At 40.0% G+C, this 13,281-nt stretch overlaps 1 protein-coding gene across 2 annotated transcripts in view; it reads left to right on the forward strand.

Annotated features, from left to right (window-relative positions):
- Window positions 1–6,667: 6,667 nt before the first annotated feature.
- NR6A1 (nuclear receptor subfamily 6 group A member 1) overlaps window positions 6,668–13,281 on the forward strand; it is a 180,576-nt gene continuing 173,962 nt past the window's right edge. For both annotated transcript variants that reach the window (XM_054007629.1, XM_054007630.1), the window contains exon 1: window positions 6,668–6,770. In XM_054007629.1, coding sequence (XP_053863604.1) covers window positions 6,698–6,770 — 73 coding nt within the window. In that variant the 5' untranslated portion in view covers window positions 6,668–6,697. The remainder of the gene's footprint in view (window positions 6,771–13,281) is intronic.

Consider the following 13,281-nt stretch of genomic DNA (forward strand, 5'->3'; position numbering starts at 1 on the left):
AAAGATACTAAGGTCATCTAGCTAATCCCCTTCAACCACTGCAGGATTGTTCCCTACTGTATGTTATCCAGTCCAGTATTTAATCACTGAGCAGTGGGGCATCCATCACTCCCTTTGGAAAACCACTCCGCAGCCTAATAAATCTTGCTGTTAAGAAATGGGTCCTGGTATTTAATGGTGTTCTGTAGTTATTTGCTACTCCAGCCCCACCTTATTCACTATATGCAAAGTTATGCATATTTGTTCCTTTTAAATTTTCTTTATCGGTCACTCCCTCACCCCTTTAATCATTTGTTCTCCTTTTTCTGAATTCTGTCCAATTTCTGGTATTAAAGTGCCCAGCAGTGAATAATTTATTTACCTTCAGCCTCACTCAGGGCCGGCTCTAGACCATGCGAGGAGTGTCTTTGGTGCCCTCCCATTTGTTAAATTTTGAATACCTTATTTTTTATTGCATTTGTAGCCCATTTCACAACTTTGATGCACAACTTGCATGCATGATTTATCCCTGTCATATAAGACTATACATTTGCCTGCTAGGAACTGTAAATCTGTATTTATTCATGTCACATATAAGCAAATAAAAATTGTTTCCTCTAAGCTTATAGAAGCTTTTTAATTTTAAGAATAACTGACATGTACTAACATCAAGAAATTGACCAGTATTAATAGTGCTTCCTATACTGAGCTCCTGAAGGCTTCTTTGGGGGCATCTTTTATTTTCTATGAGGGAAAACAAATGGTATTAGGGAGAGCAAAATCTTTGTTCCGCAGTCTTAGAAAGTCATCAAACATTATGTGTTAATCATGGCAAAAGAAGTAACAGTATTTCTTTTATATTGTTTGTGGTTTGATAGATATCTATGGCATCTCATTAAATATGTCCTTTATTAGTCGCTACTTGCAATCTTCATGTCTTAAAACACAAGTATACTTTCACAATTACACAATAAAACAAGGTTCACAATATTGCAGCTGGGCTGTCACTTCACTTTGTTTTTATATCTCACTGGCTGACTGGCGACACCCCACCCCTTATTTACCCGCAAGGGCATGGCGGACAACATTCTAGGAGGGTCAAGGAAAAGGTAGTTCTCAGAAAGTCTGGAAGGTTCCATGAGATTCTACAAAGATCCAGAACATTCTAGGAGGTTAGTGAAAAATTCATCCTCCTACGGAATACCTGAAACATTTTACTTCAAACATTCTATTTTCTCTTTTGTTGCTAACAACAAAAACAACGCCCCCAACCCAGTGCTCCCCCAAGCTGGGTACCCCACGTGGTTGCCTGGGTCGCCTGTCCCTAAATCTGGCCCTGGCCTCACTAATGCCTTTTAGAAATAGACTCTCACCTCCCTGGTGTGTGCTGTGATGCAAATGACTTTTCTAGCCACCATAAGACCTTGCAAGTTTGTAACTAATTTGCCAGCTCTATCAGTCTGTCTCTTTCGCTGTTAGGCCCCCATCCTGCAAATACTTATGCACATTCTTAATTTTAGGAATGTGAGTAATTCCGTTTAAACCAAAATTTAAACTTATGTGTAATATTTGTGCGATGTTTTCCAAGTATTTTCCTCTGCTATTGGATGTCTGGTTTGGGATGGTTTGTCCCTGAGTGTATTAGTGTCATTCCTCAATTTATTTCCTGCCCATATTTCTGACTTTGCCTTTTTCTAGTTCTCTGTCTCACCAAGGTTCAGAACCCTTCATGCTTATTACCCTAAGCAAATTGAGCTACCATGCTATCTACCCTCCTCTCCTATATCATTAAGGAAGATTTTAATTAAGATGAAGTTTAACGTAAAGCTATGTGGTGGTATCACATTGTATACATATCCCATCTGCATACATTGCTATTCATCATTACCCTTTTCTTCTGGGTTTTTGTATTACTTAATTTTGTACCATGGTGATATGTGTTATGTAACAATCTAAAATAGATTGTGAGATGTATATTGTTTCAGCTAATTTTGAGTCCATGTGACAGTCTTCTCTCCTTTATCATCACTCCCTCCCCCCTGTAAAAAAACCTGCCATGCATTCTTTCGTCTGACTGTGATTTCTCAGGTTTAGACATGTAGCAAGACAGCAATCTATACCCATCAGCACACACTCCCTAATGGATCGCTCTACACATACAGTTAGTTACTAGCGGAAGTTGCCAATAGGAATAGTAGAGGGGTTTCTGCTTCCTCAATGAAAGCGTCAGCAAAGAGGTAACAGAGTAGATTCATCTGAGTTTATCCTTGAGCTGCCATGCTGAGAACATGTGAATGGCAATGTAAAAGGCTCTGCCTCTTTTCATTTCCAGGTCCCAATGCAGAATGCTGTAGTTTGGTATAGTAGCTTTAATATAAGAATGTCCTAGACATCTCGTGGCCTATTACAGTCTAACATGAAAAGGCAACTAAGATATAATGGAGAATGGCTCTATTTGCAGACAGTCTGTGTAGATTAGGGTGAAGGTGAAATGGGTTATGATGGCCAAGTTTCAAACCGAATGATTAATCACAGTAACAAGGCTTGATCATTTTACTAGAGAAGGTGGAACCAAGCACATGGAGAAATAAGAAGAGTCACTGAGATAAGGATGCTAGACCAGGTAATGGGTGCAGGATGGAAGGAGGATCATGGACTATGTGTGTGCCACAAAATGAAAGAGGACCCACTGCAGCATGGGCTGCAGCATGCATCATTCTGCCCTATATCTGCACTAGCCTCATAGTCCCATAATCCATGGAGTCCCAGCCCTTTGATTAGGCCAATGTGCTGGGACAGGGAGGGCAACTGGGAGCAGCTAAAATTGAGGGATAGATAGATTATACTGAGGTGTATGTTTGATTGTTATTTGCATTACTACTAAACCCAAACCCCAGGAATGGGTAAATGCAGACTGTACACAGAGACCCTGGTTCTGGGCTGTCCTGTGGAACCTGTACACTGGTTCTATGGGTGCAAAGGTATAATTCCTTGTGACAGGGTCATTTTTTTTTATTATGGGTACAATGTGTAGCACAGTGGGGCCATTAGATATGACTGCTATAATAATCATAAAAAATAATAATAAATAATAATATGTGCGCTAAAAGATTAAGGCTTGGTCTACACTAGAAAATTAAATTGGATTAACTACATCACTTAGGGGTATGAAAAATCCCCTGGTGTAGACAGTGCTAAAAAGAATCCTTCCAGTGACCTAACTACCATCTCTCAAGGAGATGGGTTACCTATAACTGATGGGAGAACCCCCTCCCGCCAGCATAGGTAGTGTCTACACTGAAGCACTGTAGTGGTGCAGATGTAGCGGTGCAGCTGTAGCATTTCAAGTGTAGACGAGCTCTTAGTTTCTTAACTGGCAGAGAGAAGGACTCATTCTCTGATGTGGGTCAGCCACTAGAGGGAGGACAATGATCTGTATTCTGGCCTGGGTTAAAGAAAATGTCTTGCACACACATTATCTCTATGAGAGTGAGATCTGTTATTTTCAAAGCTAGCTCCCAACGATCCTTTTGACCTGAATCAGGCCCTCCTCATGTAAAAACATGACTGACACGGGGACCGAGCCTGCCACAATCATTCACCAGCACTCCAGGGCCATCTTGCTATGTGCCATTTCTGTGAGATGGGCCTGTGTTCATACCTCCTGGCTGAGGGCCACCTGTGGCCTAGACCCCACTGGAGGGGTATGGTGTCCTGGGTTGTGGGTTGGGAGGGCTGACCAAATTGTGCTATAGTACTGTTCAAGGTTAGCTATTGGCGTTAAGACTATCAATTCCCACACTCCTTGCTTGTGCAAAGTTCCACTGAAGTCAATGGAAGCCTTGCCTTGCTAAAGTATGCAGGATTGGGCCCATTAATTAAAAGGTCAGTTTTAAAATCCTATAGTGTGAACAATGAAACTCCTTTTGCTCATGTTACTTAGTAATAACACTTTCGATCTTCAGAGGTAATACTGTAACTTCAAAACAGCCACTTCCCTTGTAGTTATTATGCTGTTTGTTTATCTTTGTCAAAGTTAGGAAAAAGTAACATCAACGAAGTAAGTTTTAGTTTTGTTTTGTAATCCATTTAACTTTCTGGGTCTCTGCAGCACTGTCTGTGTTTAAACAATGCAGAAGCATGTTCATTTGTTTACAAGCAACTGTTTTCAGAATCTTAAACAAGTATGGAAACACTTCTATTGCCCTTCATCTTATAAAAACAAAAAAATTGCTATCATACATTAACGTATGGGCTAAGCTGTAGTTAATTTAACTATTCAACTTTGCTGTGTTTGCGGGGAAGGTCACTTCTCTTTGGGATTTGCAATGATGATGATGCAGTTAATTGTCTAATATAAGTGTTTATATTATTATTTAAAACTGACTGCAAGGTGAGCATGCAAAGATTAAGTGCAGTAAGGGACAGCCATACTGCCTTCTTGGTAAATAAACACATTAATCTATATTAGATTAATGAATTAATTTAGCTAATTAATATGGCTTCATGCCAGGAAGGTTGACAATAGATGCACTGAGGCAGCTAGTGGACAAACGTAGAGAAAAAAGGAAAGAATAGTCACCTGGTGTTCATTGATCTGGAAAAGGCCCTGACAGAGTTCCAAGAGAAGTCATCTGGTGGTGTACGGGGGAGAAAATGGTACCGGAGATTTGTGTGTGGCTTGCTCAAGGTGCAATGTCAACAGTCAGAACTTCTAGTGGTGAAACACAAACTGTCAGTAGAGGTGGGAGTGCATCAGAGATCAGTACTGAGCCCTTTCTTGTTTATCTTTATCCTGGATACCCTCCCAAGGAAGATACAGAAGGAGGCACCGTGGGCCTGCTGTTTGCAGATGCTACCATTCCATGCACTGGGGAGAAAGATAGTCTAGAAGAAGATCTTGATAAGGGGAGAGATGTGCTGCAGGGACATGGGTTCAAAATGAGCAGAGGAAAAGCAATGTTTGTGGAATGCAATTTCAATAATGGGAACTCTGAAGACTTAGCCTTGAATCTAGCTGGGAAGACAATACCAACAATACAAAATGTCACGTTTCTGAGTTCCAGAGTCCAGGAAAAGGTGGAAATGGAGAACAAAATTAGCTAGGATAAATACCTGGCTGAAATGGTGAGAGATACGTGGTGTAATATGTGACATGAAGATTACCAGGAAAAGTCTATCAAATAGTGATCAATCCAGTTTTAATGTGTGGCACTGTATGTTGGGCAACAAAGAAGAAACATGAACAAATGATCTATTTCACAGAAATGAGAATGTCGAGATGGATGAGTGGTATAAGCAAGAATGTCGAGATGGATGAGTGGTATAAGCAAGAAAGAACACATAAGCGATACGTACATGAGAGATATGCTCAAAGTAACACCCATAACAAGAAAATGAGGGAGTGCAGGCTCAGATGGTTTAGTCACATAAAACGCAGTCCTGACAACTGCGTCGGTCAGAGAGTTCAACAAATTAAGAATGAAGGAAAAAGAGAGTGAGCGAGCCAGGAAGAATTGGTGGGATGTCATAAAGGAAAATGTTAGCATGTGGTATAAATTAGGACATGGCATTGAACAGAGGAGTCCTTTGGAGGGAGAGGACTCATAGAGGGGACCCCATTCCATGGGATTAACAGAAAGACAAAGAAGAATTTATTTAGTTCATTCACAAAATTCCCTCTGGCAACTCTCAGGAGGACGATGGGAGAGAGTCCCTGGCCTCTCACTTCTCGTGCCCGCCTCCCACCAAAACTGACACAGTATCATAGAATGGTAGGACTGGAAAGGATCTCGAGAGGTCTCTAGTCCAGTCCCCTGCACTCCTGGCAGGACTAAGTATTATCTAGACCATCCCTGATAGGTGTTTGTCTAACCCGCTCTTAAAGACCTCCAATGATGGAGGTTCCGCAACCTCCTTAGGCAATTTATTCCACTGCTTAACCACCCTGACAGTTCGGAGTTTTTTCCTAATGTCCAACCTAAACTGCCTTTGCTGCAATTTAAGCCCATTGCTTCTTGTCTGACCCTCCGAGGTTAAAGAGCACAACTTTTCTCCCTCCTCCTTGTAACAACCTTTTATGTATGGTCCAAGACTGGATCAACGCAGCAATAAAACACTCTGTAGACATGCTAAACGCCCAGTGAAGGTGACTCTGGGCATCAGCCCCATTGCACAGTCACCAGCTGGTTGTGCCTATTCATAAACTCTGTTGCATATTCATGAGCCACTAGCTGTGCCTATGGGCACCTGGGTCCCCAGGTTCTGCCCTTGAGGAGGAGCATCCTGGAACAGTCCATTGCGCTCCAAGCATGGGGGGGATCACTGAGGCTCACAACCACAAAAGAGGCTTTTGGTGTCCTCCATGGGGTGGCCCTACCGCCCTTTGGGATACAGCGTGCCCCTTGTGCCCAATCTTGGCCCGTGCTTGGCTGGCGCATAGGCAGGTTTCGGGGGCAGTGGGGTCTGCTCTTTCTCTTCCCCCTGTCCCCAGATCCCAGGTGGTGCCGCCCCGCCAAGCCCGGGGACTACATTTCCCGGCATGCCCTGGGGCAGCGTGGCTGTGCGTGCGGGGGGCGGGGCTCCGCCGCCGGGCTCCCCAGGCAGCGCTGCCTGCGGCTGCCGGGCTGGCTGACAGGAGCGCCCCGGAGGGAGCGATGGGGGAGCGCGGCCGCCGGGGCCCCTGAGACCCCGCCGCGCCCCAGCCCCGGCCTCCGCCATGGAGCTGGAGCAGCCCGGGGAGCACCCGGAGCCGCGCGCCGCCGCCGGGGGCAAGGGGTCGCCCCGCAACGGTAGGTGTCGCCGAGACCCCCCTGCCGGGTCCCGGGGCTGCGGCTCCGCGGGGCCCGGCGCGGCGCGGGGCGGGGCGGGCTGCGAGCGGGGCCCCCACCCCGGGGGGACGGGCGCCAGGCGGGGCCCGCGGGGGGGGGGTTATGGCTCCGCGGCCTTTGTGGGGGGGGGGCGGGGGTTGAACTTTTGAACTTGGGGGGGGCGGCCCGGGCTGTGTCCGCCTGGCGGGGCTCTGCCGCGGGGCGCTTGGGCAGGGCGGAGCCTGGGAAGCAGCAGCGGGGCGCAGCGCGGGGGTGGGGGCTGCCTGGGCTGGGGGGCTTGGGGGGCTCCCCAGCTCCCGGTGACTCTGTTTGCCAGGGACTCGGGGCGCCGCCCGCGGAGCCTGGCTCGTTATGTCAGTTGCATTCGCTCCCTAAGCCTTTGTACCCGTCATTCAGCGCTGGGATTTAAAGAACACCAATAATGGTGATTTTTGACTCCTAACCACATTCCCAGTTCTCTTTGAATGCTTCCTCCTGCTACTTCCTCCCCCGGCCAGAACCAGCTTGAGATGTCAGTGATCAATCTCACGTGTAAATAGTATTTGAATATTTTATAACTGTAGAGTTCAGTGGTGTTCCCTCTTGTTAAACCGTGAATCAATAAACTCTATACAAATGCAACCTTATATTGTTATGTGAAAGTTGACAAAGAAACCTGTAGTAACAAATGCAAAAATCGTGGGCTCTTTCTGCACGTGTGCTCAATTCTTGCCTGGCAAAATTCCTTGTGGCTTATTTTGCAACAAGTTTCCTTGTATACAGAGGTCTATTATCACTGTCAGGTTGTAATACAACTCAAACTGGAGTTTAACAAGAGATACTAATCTTGGTGACCTTTTTAAAGATAATAACTTGGTTAGGTAACTCAAATCAGTAAAGTTCATGGAACATTGTGACTTGTAGAAATGTGGGTGAAGTTTACTGACTTTCTTCTCTGATGATGAAGAAGAATGTCTAGATATTAATTCCCTCCAAAAATAAGTCAATTGGTTTTATGCAGCTGTTTCTAAACCATACTGAAGGGGTAGGAGTGTAATGTATATTAGCTAAAAATGCAAAAGAGGAAACAATTTTATAAATCCTGAAATGTTTCACAATTTCACTTTTGGCAAACCTCTCTGATTGTTTTTATCCCTCTTAAAGTGATAAAATAGTGTTTTTGTTTTTGTATGTGTGTGTTCATCTTCTACTGTACCTCTCTATATGCTGAAGCTGGTCTGGTTCAAAAATTTCTCCTTAGACATTTCTGAATTTCTAGGCTGCATGGAATTGTTCTTTGAGCATATTGGATGCCTTTTCTTCCCGTCTATGCTGTTCATCTTTTGACTTTCAAAGGCACAGTTTTGGACATTGTTCAATTTCCAATATTCATTTCTTTTTTTGAAGAAAGACTTGTTAGAAAATATTCTAACTCCTTCAACTTGAAATCTATTCAGTTTAAAAAACAGCTAAAAGTAGCAGGTACCAAACCTGCATCTGAATTCCCCTACCAATTTTTGTGGTTTGCAATTAAATTTGTTTTTAAAAGAAAGTATATCTTCCCTGTGTCGGTGAAGGACCCACACAAATAAGAGAAGCTGACTATACAGAGGAAACAGTTGATACTAACCAGACACACATTGCAGTAAAATGCACAAAGAAAATAATTTAAAAAAGAAACCGTTTTCTCTGATTTTTGTAATAGTAATATAGGTGTTACTTGTAACAGTAAGTTTTTAAAACAATTCAGTGGGATTTTAAATAGAGTACCTCTTCTTAAAACTGCTAAAAACAAATCTTCCTCTTAAGGAAATACTGGATTGAGTCAAATATATATTATTACACCTTTAATATTTTGCCACTTCTCTATATTAGAGTTAACTTTTTGATTCTGTTTTGGGAAATGTCTATTGCTGTATGTGTGCATCCTCAGTAGCACAACAGTGTTCAAAATGTCTTTCCCATGAACAAATTTTTGCCCTTAAGCAATGCACATTTTGAATAACCTTGTTTATTACAGACTACTAAAATAGTTAAATAAGCAATTCTGATCCTTAAACAATTCAAGTGTAGTAGTCTTCTTAACTGCAGCCACAGCTAGTGAGCTTACCATATTAGAAGTGTTTTGAATGGATGATATAACAATCTATTACTTTTTTTCTTGCAATAAAATGTGAAATGCTGGCATAGTATTGAGACATTGCTTGACCTTCAGTCTTTCTAAATCCTACAGCAGGAGTGGGAGGAGGAGGAGATTATTGATTTGTCACTTTGTAAACTGAAAAATATCAGTAAACAATATTGAAAATATTGATAATCTGAATATTTTATTTCCTAATAAAGATTGATATCACTCTTAGCTTGATTAATTCCTTGAGGTACAATATTTTGATTGTTTTAATTGCATTTTCTACAAAAACAGAATCTAGAAATTTACGGTTGTTTTCTAATATTTCATACTTGGTGAAATACTAAGAATATTTAAATAGGATTGCATTATTGGTGGCTTTGGCATGTTTAGAGAAATAAACTCTTTATGTAGTTTGTTACTGTGGTAACCTATAAAAACTTGCATCATAATTTAATTAACATTTTTCATGAGTAAAGCCTTGTTAGCATATGGATGTGCAGTTGTATAACTTCAGTTAAGCAATTAAAGTTACAACTCTTTAGAGTATTTTGCATATTTCAAAACTTAAGACAGATGGCGATTTTTTTTTTTCTTACCCTTTAGAGAACATGTTCTTACCATTGTAAAACTGAGTAGAGAAACATAGGTAAAATTCATTTATCTTCACAACTTGTTTAAGTGCCAGAACATAACTATATAAGAGAACTTAACAATCATACAGGACTTTGACCAATACCTTTATGATTACAACTGATTTTAGAAAATTGGTTTAGGGCATTATATTGTGGCATGGATTCCTTCTGAACTAATAAAAAAAGGCTGTTGAAAAACCACTTCTAAAAACCATTTAAAAAAAAAAATGATTTCAACTAGCATTGTTTGCCCCTGAGTGAAGACAATGTATAATATAATTAAAACAGTTTGTGAAAACCATTATGCCCTGCCTGTACTAATCACAAAATGTGCTAGCTGAAATTTATTTCAAAACGGTTTTTAAATGGTTTCTGAACACTATCCATTGTAGTGTGAATAAGATCTCTAAAGACCTTTACTTCTTGATTATAGTTCTAAAACAGATGTATTTATATATTAGAATATTGTCACATTTTGAATAAAACAAAAATTCAAGGAATTTGTTGACAGACAAACTTTTTATTTGAATGATGCTTAGAGTGGGAAGAAAGGAGACTAGTGAATGTGTGTGTGCAGGATTTTCAATGACAATTTATTTTGTAGTTCCATAGCTTTCCTGGAAACTTCATTACATATACACCAAGACATTCTTTTTGCAACTTCTCAGCTATTGACTATTTTGCATCTGAGAGAAAGCATTCAATAAACAGACGAATTTGTTGTGGTGTAGTAAGATCTTAATTTACTTGCTCTACAACTTTTATTTGAAGTTTGAAAAAAAAAAAAAAAAATGAAGCTGGTGAGTTGTACAGTGGCAATGCTATCTTCACTGCCTCTGAATAAACAAAAGTTACTATGTTGTTTTAAACAGATCAGATTTGCTTGTTGAATGTGGGTGGGTCTCTTTTTTTGAGAAAGCAGACCCAATAACAGAACAGTGGAGTGAAAGCTGGGAATGGTATGAGAAACATGTAAGTTATTACTAGTCATTAGACAATATTTAACACTCATATAATTTGATTTGAGGATATAAAAATGGACAGTATTTTCCCTGATCAATTAAGTTGAAATTCCTGATTTTTTTATACTGTAATCAAGAAAATGATTAAGTGTCTTCTATGAATGAATATACCAATAAATGAAGGTAGCAGTGTACATTCAGCAGAGGTACAATGTCAGCAATATCTGAAACTAACTGCATAGTTTGAAAAACCTTGTATTGTTATCCGATGAAGTGCTTCAAAGTTGCAAGGTGATGAGAAAATGAGGGAAAACTTTCAGTTATACTTTCTTAATGATAGGGAAGTAACTTCATCTTCAAAATGCATTTATGGATTGTCTTAAAATGCTATTTTGTGTGGATGCACAATGTAAATTTCTGAATTGTTATTAAATGCCTTAACCACGTGAGTGTTTGTCGTTATAAATGACTTTCTGGTTTACATCATAACAGCATTCACCAAGAATGAGAACAGAGTTTATCCTGTTGATAAACTGATTATTTAAATAAAGCCTTTAGCAGTGTAATCTGGTCATTCTAATTAACAGGCATTTACATAAAAGACAGGCTCAGGGTTTCATCAGATGGTTGCTGGTGAGCCAAATGCATTCTTTCCCTGCAGCTGTATTAAACTAGCCTTTTGATCCTTCTTTTGAGCCCTTAAGCTACAGTGGTTATCACTTTGGAAAGTTAATTGAGGAGAGAAATTAGTTAGGGGGGAAACCCTGTCAGGTTGGTCTTCAATCTTAATATTTTCAGTTATCCAAATGAGAGAATTTCAGAGGTTTTTAATGAAGAAATGACTGCCAGTGATGTTTTTTAAAAGAAAAATGTGCTGCTGACTGGTTAGGTAGAATCAAGAGCTTTAATTTCCCCCACTCTGTAAATAATTCTCATCCCTTGCCTGATATGAAAACAATATATTGTTGACCATAGAATTGTCTTGGAAATATTCTTAAATTTCAGACTCTCCAGGAAGTTAGGCTGGGATTTGAAAGGTGGAATGCCCTAGTTCTGTTGAAATTCAATGCAAGTTGAACACCTAACTCCCTTAGACACCTTTGAAAATCTCAACTATTTATTTCTATAGAAATGGTGGACTCATAGTTGCTTAACTAGAAATGTATCGCTTAATGCTTCGTATCAATATTCATTTTGTAGAGAGATGGGCACCTTAGGTTGACTATGTAGACCCTTTTCTTCCTTAAATATGCTGAAAAACAGACCAATTTTCTTGTGTCAGACTGAGGATGAGTTGCTGTGGTGCACTTTTCTTAGTAAGTTTATCTTGTAGAGTGTACATGGAGTATTTTAAAATATCTTGTAAATATATCCTGGAATTGCCCAGCCCTTGGGACCTAATCACAACAAACTCTCCTGTTACATTGAATCACAGAAGCTGTTCAAGAAGAAACCGCAGATGGCAGTAGTAGTATATATTTGTCTTGGAGGCTGAGATTGTATTCAGGTTAGTGTGAGGCATTCCTTATACACTGTCAATTGATCAGCTGGCAGGTGTAATATCGCCAACATTGGAAAAAATGCTCAGCACCGTGGTTTTTTTAATTGTGGAGGTTTTTGCTAAGTTCCATTGAGTTTGTATTTCGTGTTTCAAGTGACAGTTTCCTGAGTTCACAACTTTATTGTAATTCTTGTGATATTTGTGTTCTTTAAAACTGCCATTCATGGAGCTAAGTGATTACATGAGGCTCTAAACTTTCTTTAAAAAAAAAAAAAAAAAATTCTAACCTTCATGGTGCAGTGAAAAGTTGAATATATGACTGGAGTTCCCCCTAAAATGCTCAGGAACCCAAACTTTATTATTTTCTAAAAATCTCTTGTTTAAGCCAATCTTGTGATTGGGGGTAGGGGCTCATGATTTTTTTTTTTTTTTTTTCATATTTGGGGTTGGCAGTTTAGTAACAGACTTACTAATTTTGTTGTACAAAATTGCATCTTAACATTTGAATTAGTTAATTGGGTGACTTGAATAATATTGCAGAAAGTTAAAAGTAGTTAAAAGCATTAAGTGCATAGACTTTCTGTGAAATGTATGAGTTAGGGAAAGCTTCCAAGTAGGGACTCTTGTCCACGGGTAGCTTCATTTGATGTAGTATCAAATGACTTCTAAAAAAAGTAATGCAGTGTCCTTGATTTAATTTATCTGTAAGAAGTGTAGTGATCTAACTCTAGTTTTTGTGCGTTACTGATTTGCAACAGAATAACATTTTGTTTGCTGAAAATAAGGATATTTTTCATTTACAGGGCTAAGGATTTAGGTGCTTAGGATTTTGGACTGAGAATAACCCTTGACGCCTGCTTTGGTTCCTGAATCCTTAATTTACTGATAGGGCTTGATCTTGCAAACTCACTTCTTATTATGCCTTATTCAGCTGGTATTGCTGCAGACTGAATTGGGACTACTTGTATAACTAAGTTTGCAGGATCTGTACATTGATGATTACATAAATTGAAAGTAGGGCTGTCGATTAATCACAGTTAATTGTGTTGTAATTGAAATCAAAGTATATATTTTTGATTACAAATATTTGCACTGTAAAAATGATAAAGAGTATTTTTCAATTCACCTCGTACAAGTACTGTAGTGCAATCTTTGTTTTCAAAGTGCAATTTACAAATGTAGATGTTTTGTTTTTGAGTGCAGTTACGTAACAAAAAAAGTAAAACTTCAGAGCCTACAAGTCCACTCAGTCCTACTTCTTGTTCCT

The sequence above is a fragment of the Malaclemys terrapin genome, chromosome 17 (genome assembly GCF_027887155.1).
Source record: "Malaclemys terrapin pileata isolate rMalTer1 chromosome 17, rMalTer1.hap1, whole genome shotgun sequence".
Lineage (NCBI taxonomy): Eukaryota > Metazoa > Chordata > Testudines > Emydidae > Malaclemys > Malaclemys terrapin.